At 39.1% G+C, this 13,013-nt stretch overlaps 1 protein-coding gene across 7 annotated transcripts in view; it reads left to right on the top strand.

Moving 5' to 3' along the window:
* The window catches only part of JMJD1C (jumonji domain containing 1C), a 115,951-nt gene extending 105,041 nt beyond the window's left edge, over positions 1-10,910 (top strand). For all 7 annotated transcript variants that reach the window (XM_083614411.1, XM_083614412.1, XM_083614409.1 and 4 more), the window contains 10 exons: positions 1,503-1,717; positions 2,322-2,600; positions 4,044-4,212; positions 5,051-5,141; positions 5,236-5,366; positions 5,995-6,117; positions 6,717-6,856; positions 7,772-7,948; positions 8,366-8,497; positions 9,712-10,910. In XM_083614411.1, the coding sequence (XP_083470537.1) occupies positions 1,503-1,717; positions 2,322-2,600; positions 4,044-4,212; positions 5,051-5,141; positions 5,236-5,366; positions 5,995-6,117; positions 6,717-6,856; positions 7,772-7,948; positions 8,366-8,497; positions 9,712-9,801 (1,547 nt within the window). In that variant the 3' untranslated portion in view covers positions 9,802-10,910. The remainder of the gene's footprint in view (positions 1-1,502; positions 1,718-2,321; positions 2,601-4,043; positions 4,213-5,050; positions 5,142-5,235; positions 5,367-5,994; positions 6,118-6,716; positions 6,857-7,771; positions 7,949-8,365; positions 8,498-9,711) is intronic.
* Positions 10,911-13,013: the final 2,103 nt, after the last annotated feature.

The following is a 13,013-nucleotide window of genomic DNA, read 5'->3' on the forward strand; positions in this document are numbered from 1 at the left end:
AGTAATACAATGCTACTTCTAAGGAACAGCAGAGCTAGGTGGTGTTTTCTCAGGAGTCCTGGGAGAGGGTAGTGAATATCCCCTGTGCAATATTATCACAAAAAGCCTAGCCACATCATATGCCTCTTTTCTTCAGCCCTCGTTCAATGCCCTCCTTGTTCTCTTCTGTGAGCAAGAAATGCCATCTGTAACCAGAAAATGTTAAATACAGAAGGATGCCTAGGGGCATAGAAGAGGCTGTGGTGAATATGAATTCTTCCAGCACATTTATATATTTGAACCACAATCCAGCACACAGGCACATTTATATCCACTGAAGTCAGTGGTTGGAAGAGTGTTGGATTATGGTCATGAAGTTCAGTATCATTCAATATAACTATAAATTACTTTAGCGTTTTGAGATTGGACGCAACAGCTTGCCAGAAAATAAAAGTAATTTATTTCTTTTATGATTTTTCAGACTCACCAGACTACTATTGAGAATTGGGGGGGGGGGGGGCGCGGCGGGTTATATTTCTTACTGGATTCCCAAAACACTAGGGTCAGATTCATATGAAAACCTTGTTACCCCACTATGTGAATGGCCCCCAGACGTTCATACTTCTCCTCCTGCTCTTTCATACCTGTAAGGAGGAGACTAGAAATCTTTGCTTCCACTTTGAAACTATCTTTGGTTCCTTATGATGTGTGAACTCAAGGAACTAAGTTTGCTAAGCTATGGTTAGTAAAAACAGGCCAGGATCATATTGTGGTCTCATTCTAGCTTTTTCTCAAATCATAGTTCTTCTGACACCTCCAGGGGACTTTGATTAGTTTTAAACCAAAAGTGGGTGTATCTAGCCATCTGTTCTGACATGGAAAAGTGAAGGGGAGGAGAAAATTCCTAAGACCAAGGCTTGTTACAACTAATTCACATTGCAGAAAACTGGGTTCCCGTAGTGTCTGAACTGGTCTTTTAACTGATTGATATATGTCATCATTCACAGTTTGCTATTTTTCATAATATAAAAAGCAATGGAAATTCCATATTTTCCAGTCTTGTGTGTTGGCACCTTCTGGAGGCATCAAACTAAACAATTTCTTGTATATGATGGGAAAACCATATGCCGATGGCATGTGTTTCCAGCCTTTTTTTAGTTACCATATTTGTCATTTATGACAGGACACTCAACAGTCACAAATGCCATTTACATAGTTAAATAGGGTCTAATTTGGAAGATTTAATTAATCCCCATGTGTTCACGGGAATATTACTATTATTTATTAAATTTGTCTACCACCCTATACCCACAGGCCTCAGGGCAGTTCACAGGATAAAATCACAACATAAAAACATGAAATACACAATCAAAATAAAAACAAAAACAACCCAATAACCCCCCCCAAAAAATTAAAGCAATAAGCACTACAAGTACATTGTTGCCATTGTGAATCACAGGCAGCTAGTATTATTCTTGTTGTATCATGACACAATTATGTAAGATTACTCCTTTTTATTTTAGAAAACAAAGACTGCCCTCTTGGAAAGCATACAAAGGAAGAGCAGGACCAAGACAGTTCAGAATCTCTTAACTACAAGATGCCAACTCCTTTGTCTCAAAATAGCGAGCAGGGCTCAACGTTACGAGACCTGCTCACCACTACTGCTGGAAAACTGCGTCTCGGCTCTACAGATGCTGGCATTGCTTTTGCACCCGTTTATTCTACAGGAACTGCAGTGAGTTTGTTACCAAATGCCTTGCTCCAAATGTTCTTGAGTGAGAAGGGCTTAAATATAGCTTAGAGAGCAATGTCTAAATGGAACTGCTTTCACTGTATGATATTCGTCATAGAATGAAATTGTATACCTAAGGGCCTGGGCATGTCCAATGCTATTATTTGGAATTATCATTAACTGCTCTTGAATTTTTACCTCACTGCAGAACAAGGGGGCTGTTTTTCATGAGTCCAAAGGTTCCTTGGACATGTGGAGTTAGTTATGCAATTCTCTGGATCTCAGTCTGCCATGGTTTCCCTTAAAAAGTTTAGTTATGAACTAACTTAGTTAAAGTTCAAACTTATTAACTACATTTTAAGGCTCTGTCTATGCATGTAAATATTACACGGGCAATTCACTAAAGAGTTAAACTCCTGCAATCTCATTGTCCTTTATTGTTTGTGTAAAAATCAGAGGGGTTTGTATCAGTTTGTTATCAGAAGATCACTTTTTAATGAATGAGAATATAATATATTATTGTAGCTTTCAGTTTGATTGCACCTCTTCTATGGACGGATAATGAAAGGTTTCCTCCTGACAAGTCCTCATTTTATTTTTCCAATAGAGTAGCAAAGGTGGAAGGACAATGCCAAACATTCTTGAGGACATAATTGCTTCAGTTGTAGAAAACAAGATTCCACCAAATAGAACACCAAAGATAAATGTAAAATCTGAAGTGAAGGATGAGCCAAAGGATGAGAGAAAAATTATTACAGATGATTGCAGCACATTGTTCAGTGATGTTCCACATTCATGGCTCTGTGATAAACACATTTTGTGGCTCAGTGATCATAAAAACAGCAACAACTGGAAACTTTTCAAGGATTGTTGGAAGCAAGGAAAGGTATGTTTAAAATGCCCTTCAGCACCTAGAAAGGGGCTTATGAGACAGCATGCTTGCACCTTAATTTTAGATCTGTTGTTGGATTTCATAGATTCATAGAGTTGTAGAGTTGGAAGGGACCATGAGGGTTATCGAGTTTAAGTGAAGAGAATCCATTTGTCAGTGGATGCAGCCAAATGCGGCCTAAGGATTACCACTTCCTAACGCTTCAGCCAGAGTCCCTCACTAACTGCCACTTGCCTCGTTATATATGGTTTGTAACACAGATGCCTCATTTCGTCTTGAAGACTATGCCAGACTAACTGGGGGAAAGGAAGATAAGGATTATGCAATATCACCAACATGGCACCTCATGTAAATTTTGCAATACTTCCTTATCATGAAATATTCTTCAGAATAGTATTTTACCTATAATGGAAGGGGGAAGAACTATAACCCACAACAGTAGCAGGGATGTACTATCAGAGACAGTTCTTGGTCTCTGCTGACAAAAGTGACCAGCCACATAGCTCAGTGTATTATCATTTTAATGCCAGTCTTGAAGTTAAAACTTAATGCATTAACAATTTTTTAAGCGTGGGTTAAGGCCAAGAACATATTAAATACTGAGAATTATGGACCAGTTAAAGTGTTCCCTATTAATGTTTGTTGTGCAATATTACTTCAGTATATATGTGTAAAGATCAACCTAACAACTCCTTTTGCACTCCCAGTTAGGAAGAAAATTAACAGGGTCTAAATTTTAGCCTAATTGTGTTGAGGTTGGTCAGTGGGCCACATCTGGTGATGTTTTTCCACTTGTTCAACAGAAACCCACTTACAAAACAAGACTTGTGGTTTCTCTTTTCTCCACTACAGCCCCCATCAAAAAACCCTGCTCTGGAGCATTAAGCAATTCTCTGGAGCAGATTTAGGGGGCTGCAGTGGGGAGGAGATGAAGAAGCCCCATTGCATGAGCTGATTCACACTCACGCAATGTTGCACCTCACTATATATTTCCATTGCTGGCAAATTAATTGATTTTAAGTATGAAGTCTCATTATGCAGTAAGTAGCAGGTAAATTGTTTTATTGGTTATTGTTTTGAGAGTAAATCTGAACTTAAGAATTCTTCATAGAGGATATTACTAATGTTTGGACCAATTTTCAGCTCTTGGTGATACAAACAGCAGTCTTGCAAATCAGCATTTAAGAAAACGAGTTGAAAAATAGTAGAAAGAACTTGAAATGTGAGACAAATAAAAAGAGTAGAAACTCTGAAAACCATGCTATGTTAAAGACAATTTACAGGCCTAAATGAAGATGTCCCAATATTTATTGATGAACAGTTAATAGTCTAAACTTCTGTGCAAGACAAGATGTCCTTTCAAGAGTGATGGAAATATGCATGAATCCGTTTTTTAAGTGCTCTTGCTTATTTCCACTTTTCTGTTTTCCTTTTCAGCCCGTATTAGTGTCTGGAATACAGAAGAAACTGAATGCTAGCTTATGGAAGGCAGATTTTATTAGTTCAGATTTTGGTGATCTCAAAGCTGATCTCTTGAATTGCAAAGACAGCATTACTTCCAGTGGCAGTGTCAAGGAATTTTGGGATGGCTTTGAAGAAGTTTCAAGTATGTTGTGCTTTGTATAGGACTATAACAGACCCAAATAAAATACCTATTTATAATCTGGAAAAAGAGGATATCAGAGAATTGTGGAGGTCCTTCCTTTTTCATTATTTGCCAGAGAAGATTTAGTTTGGGACAGGATGCTGTTAATTGTCCAAGAGTTGATTGTGTGCTTAATTCTTTCCATTAAGTTCAGTTGAAAAGTATTTAGACTTGACAGGACCCTCCCTCTACATAATATACTAATGCAAAATAAGCCTTAGTAATATTTCATAATTATATGTTCTGCTTATTTTATTTAAAAAAAAAAAACCTCAATGTGAACCTGTAGGCCACTTCCTTGATAAAAAAAAATTCAGATCAGAGACACCAATTACTTCCAGTGACAGGCATGAGCATGAATTGGAAAATATCTGTATTGCTATATAATAGAGCATTTTGCTCTACCACAAGATACTTTAATGTTTTTGAAAACCCATTTTTTACATTTAACAGTATAGTATGTACATTGAAATATCTTCCATTCTGTATTTCAATCTCTAAAATGTCTAAATGTTTAGAGTGTGTGTGTGTTTTATACATTCAAAATTTGTGAGTATACAGCCAAACAGAATTGCAATGTAGTATTAACTAGTAGAGCAGTTTTGATATCAGATATCAGAGCCAAAAAATTGGAATTTCAGGATTTCTCCCCCCGCAATGTTGGTAAATGCCTTATCACCCCTGTTACTCCATGATCAAAAAGATGGGATATCTTCTAAGTTATTGTTAAAACCATTATAAAAAATTCCTGTTTTTCCACATCTGGTAGAACACTCACTGATCTCTTCACTGTTTGCAGAACGGCAAAAAATAAAAAATGGAGAAACAGTTATACTTAAGTTGAAAGACTTTCCTTCAGGAGACGATTTCAAGACCATGATGCCTGCAAGGTATTTAATATTATTTAGCTCATCAATTGATGGGTTGGGCTTTTTGTTTACTGAAAAATTATTTATGTTGTTTATTTTACTCTTATTTTGTCAGATATGAAGACTTATTAAAATGTTTGCCACTGCCTGAATATTGCAACCCAGAAGGAAAACTGAATTTAGCTTCATACTTGCCAGGTTTTTTTGTGCGCCCAGATCTAGGGCCCAGATTATGCAGTGCATACGGTAAGTAACTTACAATACTGCTTGTGTCAGGTCAGGGGATTGTGTCTCCTCATTATTAAACACCTTCTCGCCTTTGAATGGTTGGAAGAGCCAGAGACACAAAAGTGGTGATGAGCATGAAGAAGGGATAAAGTGGTTGGGGAAATCTCAAAGAAGGAGCAACAGGTGGAAAGATTAAGAAAGGCAAGTTTATAGGAAATGGAAGAATCAATAAAATTGAGAGGGTCAAAGCATGTGATAATGTGGTCATGGTAATATAAAGGTGTTTGATAAAAGGGAGTTACAAATGTCAGTTAACTTGGCCACTTAACAGAATTCCCTCATGAACGAGAAGGGAGTATACATGTACATATTCAATGTACATTGAGATGAGAGAAAACACATTACTGCTCCTGATGTAAATGAAATAATTGGGTGGCATGTTCATTAATTTCAATGGGTCTCATCTGAGTAAAACTTAGTTGAATAACACCCTCATGGCTATTCATATCAGACTGCTAACTCCTAATCTTATACATTGTAAAAGCAGTATTTGTTTAAGAAAACAATTTCACAGGAAAACATTTTACAAGTCTATGATAATTTTAAAATGCCCTTCAGCATATTCTATATATTCTGTTTGAAAAAGGTGTAGCTGCTGCTAAAGATCATGATATAGGAACTACAAATCTTCATATTGAGGTGTCTGACGTGGTGAACATCCTTGTCAGTGTTGGCATAGCAAAAGGGAATGGCGTTCCTTCAAAATCAGGTAGAGTAAAAATAATACAATCTTTATTAAACAGAAAAATATGAGTTGACACAACTTGCTTAATAGCTGATCTATACCCTGTAAATGAAACCTAAATCAATCCACTTTAACAATCCTTTGGTGCTCATTCGGATTAAAGGACATTCTCTCCCCCCCCCCCCCGATTTTGCAAAGTATTATTGGATGTAATGACTTATATTCTAGGAAGTGCTCATGGAAGGGGTTTGGCAAAGAAAAACCTTTCTGCCCCCCTCTTCTCACTTCACTTCCCAAGACCCTCGTAAAGTCCCTCCTCAGGATTAGGGAACCCTTCTGAATAGGTTGAACTGTGGCACTGGGGGAGGGTGAATTGCCCCAAACTGGATTCTGGGATTTTCCATGGAGACACAGAAAGCCTTTGTGTAGCAAAGATGTTTCTAAGCTTTCCCCGGTACTCCTATTGTTTTAGATGTGTTCCATTATAATTTTTACTCAGTGAATGTGGATTTGCTCCACCCTGCCCCTTTTTTGTTAAGGAGGGAGAGATTTATGGTAAAGTGTTGAATCTAAAGCAAGAATTTCTCCAGCTCTGGAAAGTAATTGCATTTCTGAATTCTCAGTGGTATTAAAGAAGTTTGAAGAGGAAGATTTGGATGATCTTCTAAGAAAAAGACTGAAGGATTCAAGTGAACTGCCTGGTGCTTTGTGGCACATTTATGCCAGCAAGGATGCTGACAAGATAAGGGAGTTTCTACAGAAGGTTAGATTTACAATGAATGTATATTGGTATTATTGTGTATAAGATTTGTGATGGGCAAATCCTTGTGTCCTTGGTACCAGCCACTCTGTTCCATCATCCTTCCCCAGGTTTTCCTTCCTTTCCCCTAACAAGTCAGCCAGAATTCCTTGCCCCACTGAGCGTGCTCAGTACTCATTGAGTTGTTGATGGGATCCTTCATTTTTGGGGTGGGGAGTGTTGGATACACTTGTGCTCACTCGCAGGAAGTGACTATCCAGACATTGAGATGGTTTTCTTCCCTTCAGTTGCATCTGTGTTTCTCTGCTTTAAGGCAGCCTCCCCCAACCTGGTGCCCTCGATGTTCCCATCAACCCAAGCCAGCATGACTAATGTAAGGTATGGTTGGAGTTGGAATCAAAAATATCTGAAGAGCTCCACGTTGGGAAAGGCTGCCTTAAGATTTTTCTTGGAAGCTTTGTTCTAGTTCCTCTACCAGGTATAATCTGGTGGAGAACCGCTTGAGACAGAGCTTCTTTGTCCAAGAAGCAGCAAAGCTATGGAACGCGGTTTATTCAGTTATTTTTCTAGCTCTGTTTTGGAGGTTTTTGGTTTTTACTTTTCCTTTTCATATTTTTTTATGTCTTTAAGTAAAGTTATTTTAGATTACGAGCCAGTTGTAGGAGCCTCGACCAAAAGTCAGGATATAAATATTTTAAATAAGATCTCTGAGATACGGCCCAAGCAGTCTGTACGAGACATGGGGGAGGGAGCAGTTTTTTCCCCATTTCCCCCTGAGGTTTTCAAAGTTTCATAGGAGAGTTCTGAAACTGAAACTGTATTTATGTTAGAAATAAGATGTTAGAATGAAAGGATTTTGTGAACATAGATATTACTTAAAACCACACAGCATTCACTTTTGCTTATAACATATTACAGATGGCAAAAGAACAAGGTTTAGATGTTTTGCCAGAACATGATCCGATACGTGACCAGAGTTGGTATGTAAACAGAAAACTCCGTCAAAGACTTTTTGAAGAATATGGAGTAAAAACCTGCACTCTAATCCAGTTCCTTGGTGATGCCATTGTTTTACCAGCAGGAGCACTTCACCAGGTAAAAACATCAATTTATTCTTACTAGAGTCACTAGATACCTCAGACAAGCTGTTGTAATATTTGGTGTCCAAGAGTGGAGCAACCCAAGAGGATGTGTGAAGGCGGTAATGGGGGGTGTGCACACACCCTCCTCATATGTATGTGTGAGAGAGAAATCGTGGGGTGGTCAGAGGGCTGACCCTACAGCGAATGCAATGCTCATGCTGATAAAAATTACACACACGGACACAATTTTCCTATCTAATCAGCTGGAAAATTTGCATGCAACTCTACGGGTATTTGAATGCATAATAGGGTTTTTCGGTGATTTGGAAAACTGTGATCAATGCACACTGGCTTTAAAAAAAAAACTTTTTCTCGTTTGCCCAAGAACAATTCAGAATGTTGTTGTTTTTTGTTTCCGTTTCTTGCTCAGGTACAGAATTTTCATAGCTGTATTCAAGTAACTGAAGACTTTGTGTCTCCGGAGCACCTTATACAGTCATTTCACTTAACACAAGAATTGAGGCTCTCGAAGGAAGAAATCAATTATGATGATAAGCTGCAGGTAACAAATGAGTGCTTGTCATAACTCCATTTCTGATGAAACATCAGTCCTCTCTCATGTTAACTTTGAATGTGTGCATTGAATATGAGACAGTAGTATCACTTTCATTTGTGATAGTTTCACATTGGCTTTTCTGAGCATTTCCATGTGTGTTATTTAGTTACTTAGTTATTAAATTTCTATATTGCCCTTCGTCCAAGGATCACAGGGCAGTTTACAATTGAAAAATGCGTAAAATGAAAACCATGGCTAAATCTGCTTATGGCCGCTGTAACAATTAAATAAGCCTTTTTAAATAAGAGCGGGGAAACTATGTATTAGGTTCATAGTAAAGAAAAAAAATGGACTCTCCATTTCCCCCTTACCTGTAGAATTAGGACCCAGATGTGTATGTATGTGTAAAATCCTATAGATGTACTTTAATATTCAATTTAAGTAGATCCTTAGCTTGTAGAACAGTATAGGGAATTTTTAAATGTTTGATGTTTTACTGTGTTTAATGTTTTGATTTGTTGGAAGCAGCCCAAAGTGGCTAGGACAACCCAGTCAGATGGGCAGCATGTAAATTATTATTATCAACCAGAATAATTCCTATACAGGAACAAGGTTATGGGCTCCAACAAGACCATATAATGGTATGACAGGTGCACATCTTGGGCTTGTACATGCTCACTCTACTCCAGGGGTCCGCAACCTAAGGCCCATGGGCCACAAGCAGCCCACAGGGGTCGTTTTACTGGCCCCCGAGCCGCCCGCTCAGCGAGTCCCTGCACTAAACCAGCACGGCACAGGGACTCGCTTTTGCGGCACCGGAAAGCATGCCCGCGATCCAGCCCACGGGGGCAGCTCCGTGACAGTGAACCAGCCCAGGCAAGGTAAGCCTTGCCGACCCCTGCTCTACTCCCTCTCCCGTTTTCCCCAGGGAGAAAGTACCATATAACAGGCCAACCAATTGGGGTATACTGAATTTGCTCTGTGCCCCCACCCAGTATTGTCTTCTCTCCTTAAAAAGAACAGGCTTAGACCCTGTGTGAGCTCAGGGCTTTATACAAATTATAAAAGCGTTCTTAATCTTTGTACCACTTGATTGTAAACAAAGAACCTCCAAAAATGATGCAGTCTTTTTTCCCTTTCAGTGTTTTCCTCTCTTATGCCTTCGTTTACATTGTCTGGTACTCTGCTAATCACCAATCTCTCCGAATTTATTTTTGCAGATTAAAAATATTTTGTATCATACAGTTAAGGAAATGGTGAGAGCTTTGAAGATTCATGAACATGAACTAGAAGATATGGAGGAAAATTAAGTGTGCACGCTCTCTGTCCTTTTTGGGTCAGAAGAACGTATTTTATCTTTTTTTCTCTTTATGATAAAAGAAATCTACTCACTAATCTAAGCTGCACGAACCATCAGTGCCAAGAAAATATATTTGTTGTATTTTACTTGCTACTGACGCTGCAACAAACTAGCTTCTCATCACAGCTGTTGTGATTTAAACGAGAGGTTTTTTTAAAAAAAAGAAATTGGAAATCCTAAGCAGTGCTCTGCTGCTCTGTATTATACTGTAAATGAAATTTTCAAAATGTCAAAGATTTAAGATGTATTTATTTTTTTGGGAAGAAAACACAGAATTCTATGCTCTATTGTTGATCAAATGTAAATGTGATTTGTACAGTTTGGTTAAAATAACTTGGATATTTTTCACTACATTGAGACAGTTACTGTGAGAGTAGGACACAAACACCAGCTATTGCCTGCATTCGGGATATTGCTGAAACCGCACAGCAGTCATGTCATGATCTGAAAATTACTGCCAAATAACTGTAAACTTTGTACAATATAAAGTATATAAAATAGATATTACAGACACTTCAGTATTTTATTGAAGCTATTCAGAGTACAATTAAAACATTTTCAAAAAGGTGTAATTTATTTAAAAATTGTCTCATTTTGGTAAAATTTATGTGAACTTTTAAAGCTAAATATTAAACTTAATATGCTATGTAAATATATACATATATACATTCAATGATGTATTTTTTTAAAACATTGGCTTGCTTTAATTTGTTAAAAGTGCAAGTGTTAAACATGCTTTGTACTTTGAAAGTTGAAAGGGGTTTTACATTTTCCATTAAAAGGACTTTATCAAATGTTGTCTCATTGTGTGTGTTTTTCATGTTTTGTGGCACATTTGTTAAAAATGCACATGTCTGAGTCATTCATTCATTCACAGTGGTTGCAGATGTCTGTAATGTTGACTATTGTAAATGACAGATTGTTGTGTGTTTAATTAGTGTGGATCTTTCTGCCCTCTCCAGGTTTCATATGAAACTGCTCACATGTGCTAGAGCACAGTTCAACTGGCTGAGCCAAAGAAAGTTTATCTAATGAAGAATAAAAAAAAATTAAATCCTTCCTTGTTATGTATTGTCGTTAATTACAATTCAAATTACCATATTAAAAAACCTGGACTTTTATTATCAGTCAGGAAGATTGCATTTGGCAGACTCATAAAATATGACAAACTCCTTCACAAACTTTTGTGCTAGGAAGTGATAGTTATATAGAATCTTACATTTACAAATAACGATTTAAGAGTTGAAGTCATCACATGCTTTTCCTGCACTGGTGGTATAGTGTATATTTACAATATTTTGTGTACTTCTGAAGCACAGTATCCCAATGACTGTATTTATGCTGTTTCCTAGTTCTGCTGGATCTCTCAGCGGCGTTTGATACCATCGACCATAACATCCTTCTGGACCATCTTCAGGGGCTGGGAGCTGGAGGCACTGTCATACAGTGGTTCCGCTCCTTCCTCCTGGGCCGTGTTCAGAAAGTGGTGGTGGGGGATGAGTGTTCAGACCCCTGGGCTCTCACTTGTGGGGTGCCTCAGGGTTCTGTCCTCTCCCGCATGCTTTTCAACATTTACATGCAGCCGCTGGGAGAGATCATCAGGAGGTTTGGGCTGGGTGTTCATCAGTATGCAGATGATACCCAGCTCTACCTCTCTTTTAAATCAGAACCAGTGAGGGCGGTGAAGGTCCTGTGTGAGTGTCTGGAAGCGGTTGGAGGATGGATGGCGGCTAACAGATTGAGGTTGAATCCTGACAAGACAGAAGTACTGTTTTTGGGGGACAGGAGGCGGGCAGGTGTGGAGGATTCCCTGGTCCTGAATGGGGTAACTGTGCCCCTGAAGGACCAGGTGCGCAGCCTGGGAGTCATTTTGGACTCACAGCTGTCCATGGAGGCACAGGTCAAATCTGTGTCCAGGGCAGCTGTTTACCAGCTCCATCTGGTACGTAGGCTGAGACCCTATCTGCCTGCAGACTGTCTCGCCAGAGTGGTGCATGCTCTGGTTATCTCCCGCTTGGACTACTGCAATGCACTCTACGTGGGGCTACCTTTGAAGGTGACTCGGAAACTACAACTAATCCAGAATGCGGCAGCTAGACTGGTGACTGGGGGCGGCCGCCGAGACCATATAACACCGGTCTTGAAAGACCTACATTGGCTCCCAGTACGTTTCCGAGCACAATTCAAAGTGTTGGTGCTGACCTTTAAAGCCCTAAACGGCCTCGGTCCAGTATACCTGAAGGAGCGTCTCCACCCCCATCATTCTGCCCGGACGCTGAGGTCCAGCGCCGAGGGCCTTCTGGCGGTTCCCTCCTTGCGAGAAGCAAAGCTACAGGGAACCAGGCAGAGGGCCTTCTCGGTACTGTCGCCCGCCCTGTGGAACGCCCTTCCAGCAGATGTCAAAGCGATAAACAATTACCTGACATTTAGAAGACATCTTAAGGGAAGTTTTTAACGTGTGATATTTTACTGTATTTTTGGTTTTTATGGAAGCCGCCCAGAGTGGCTGGGGAGGCCCAGCCAGATGGGCGGGGTATAAATAATAAATTATTATTATTATTATTATTATTATTATTATTATTATTATTATTATTATTTAGAGGTTGATAGGTAATTGTCTTATTCTAAGTTGCCAACAAAATGGGTACACAGCATAACTGAAGTTTGAATCCATGTTAAAATTTACTATCTAATCACTTGAAAATGTTCTATTTTAAATTCCATCTGTAAATTTGATGTGACAAAGTTTTGGCAAGGTTTCAGGCTTCTCTGATAATTGCATCAGTTAGGGGCTAATTATACATTATTGTGGTACATACAGCATGTAGTTGGTCCTCTTAGTCAATAGCCAAAGGAATAAGAATCTTCGCTCTAGCCATATAGCTTTCATGGGGGGAAAGGCTGGAGACTGGAGAAAGACTGCAAATACCCTCAAGGTGGCTGATTAGAACCCTTGTGCCTTTTAGTTGGATCCGCTATTCCTTTGCAGGTAGCAAAACCTTACCTTGACATAACTGGCCTTGAAGGAAAAGAAGGTTACCATCTCTAGATGCGTATGGAAGATTGGACACATCCTGAAGTTTATGTGAGAGATCCTTAATAGTACACATAAGATGTAGATGTGTCTTGGGTGGTTGAAGCTCCACCAAGTGGCTATGGAGG

This window comes from Podarcis filfolensis, assembly GCF_964270895.1.
Source record: "Podarcis filfolensis genome assembly, chromosome: 5".
NCBI classification, from domain to species: domain Eukaryota; kingdom Metazoa; phylum Chordata; class Lepidosauria; order Squamata; family Lacertidae; genus Podarcis; species Podarcis filfolensis.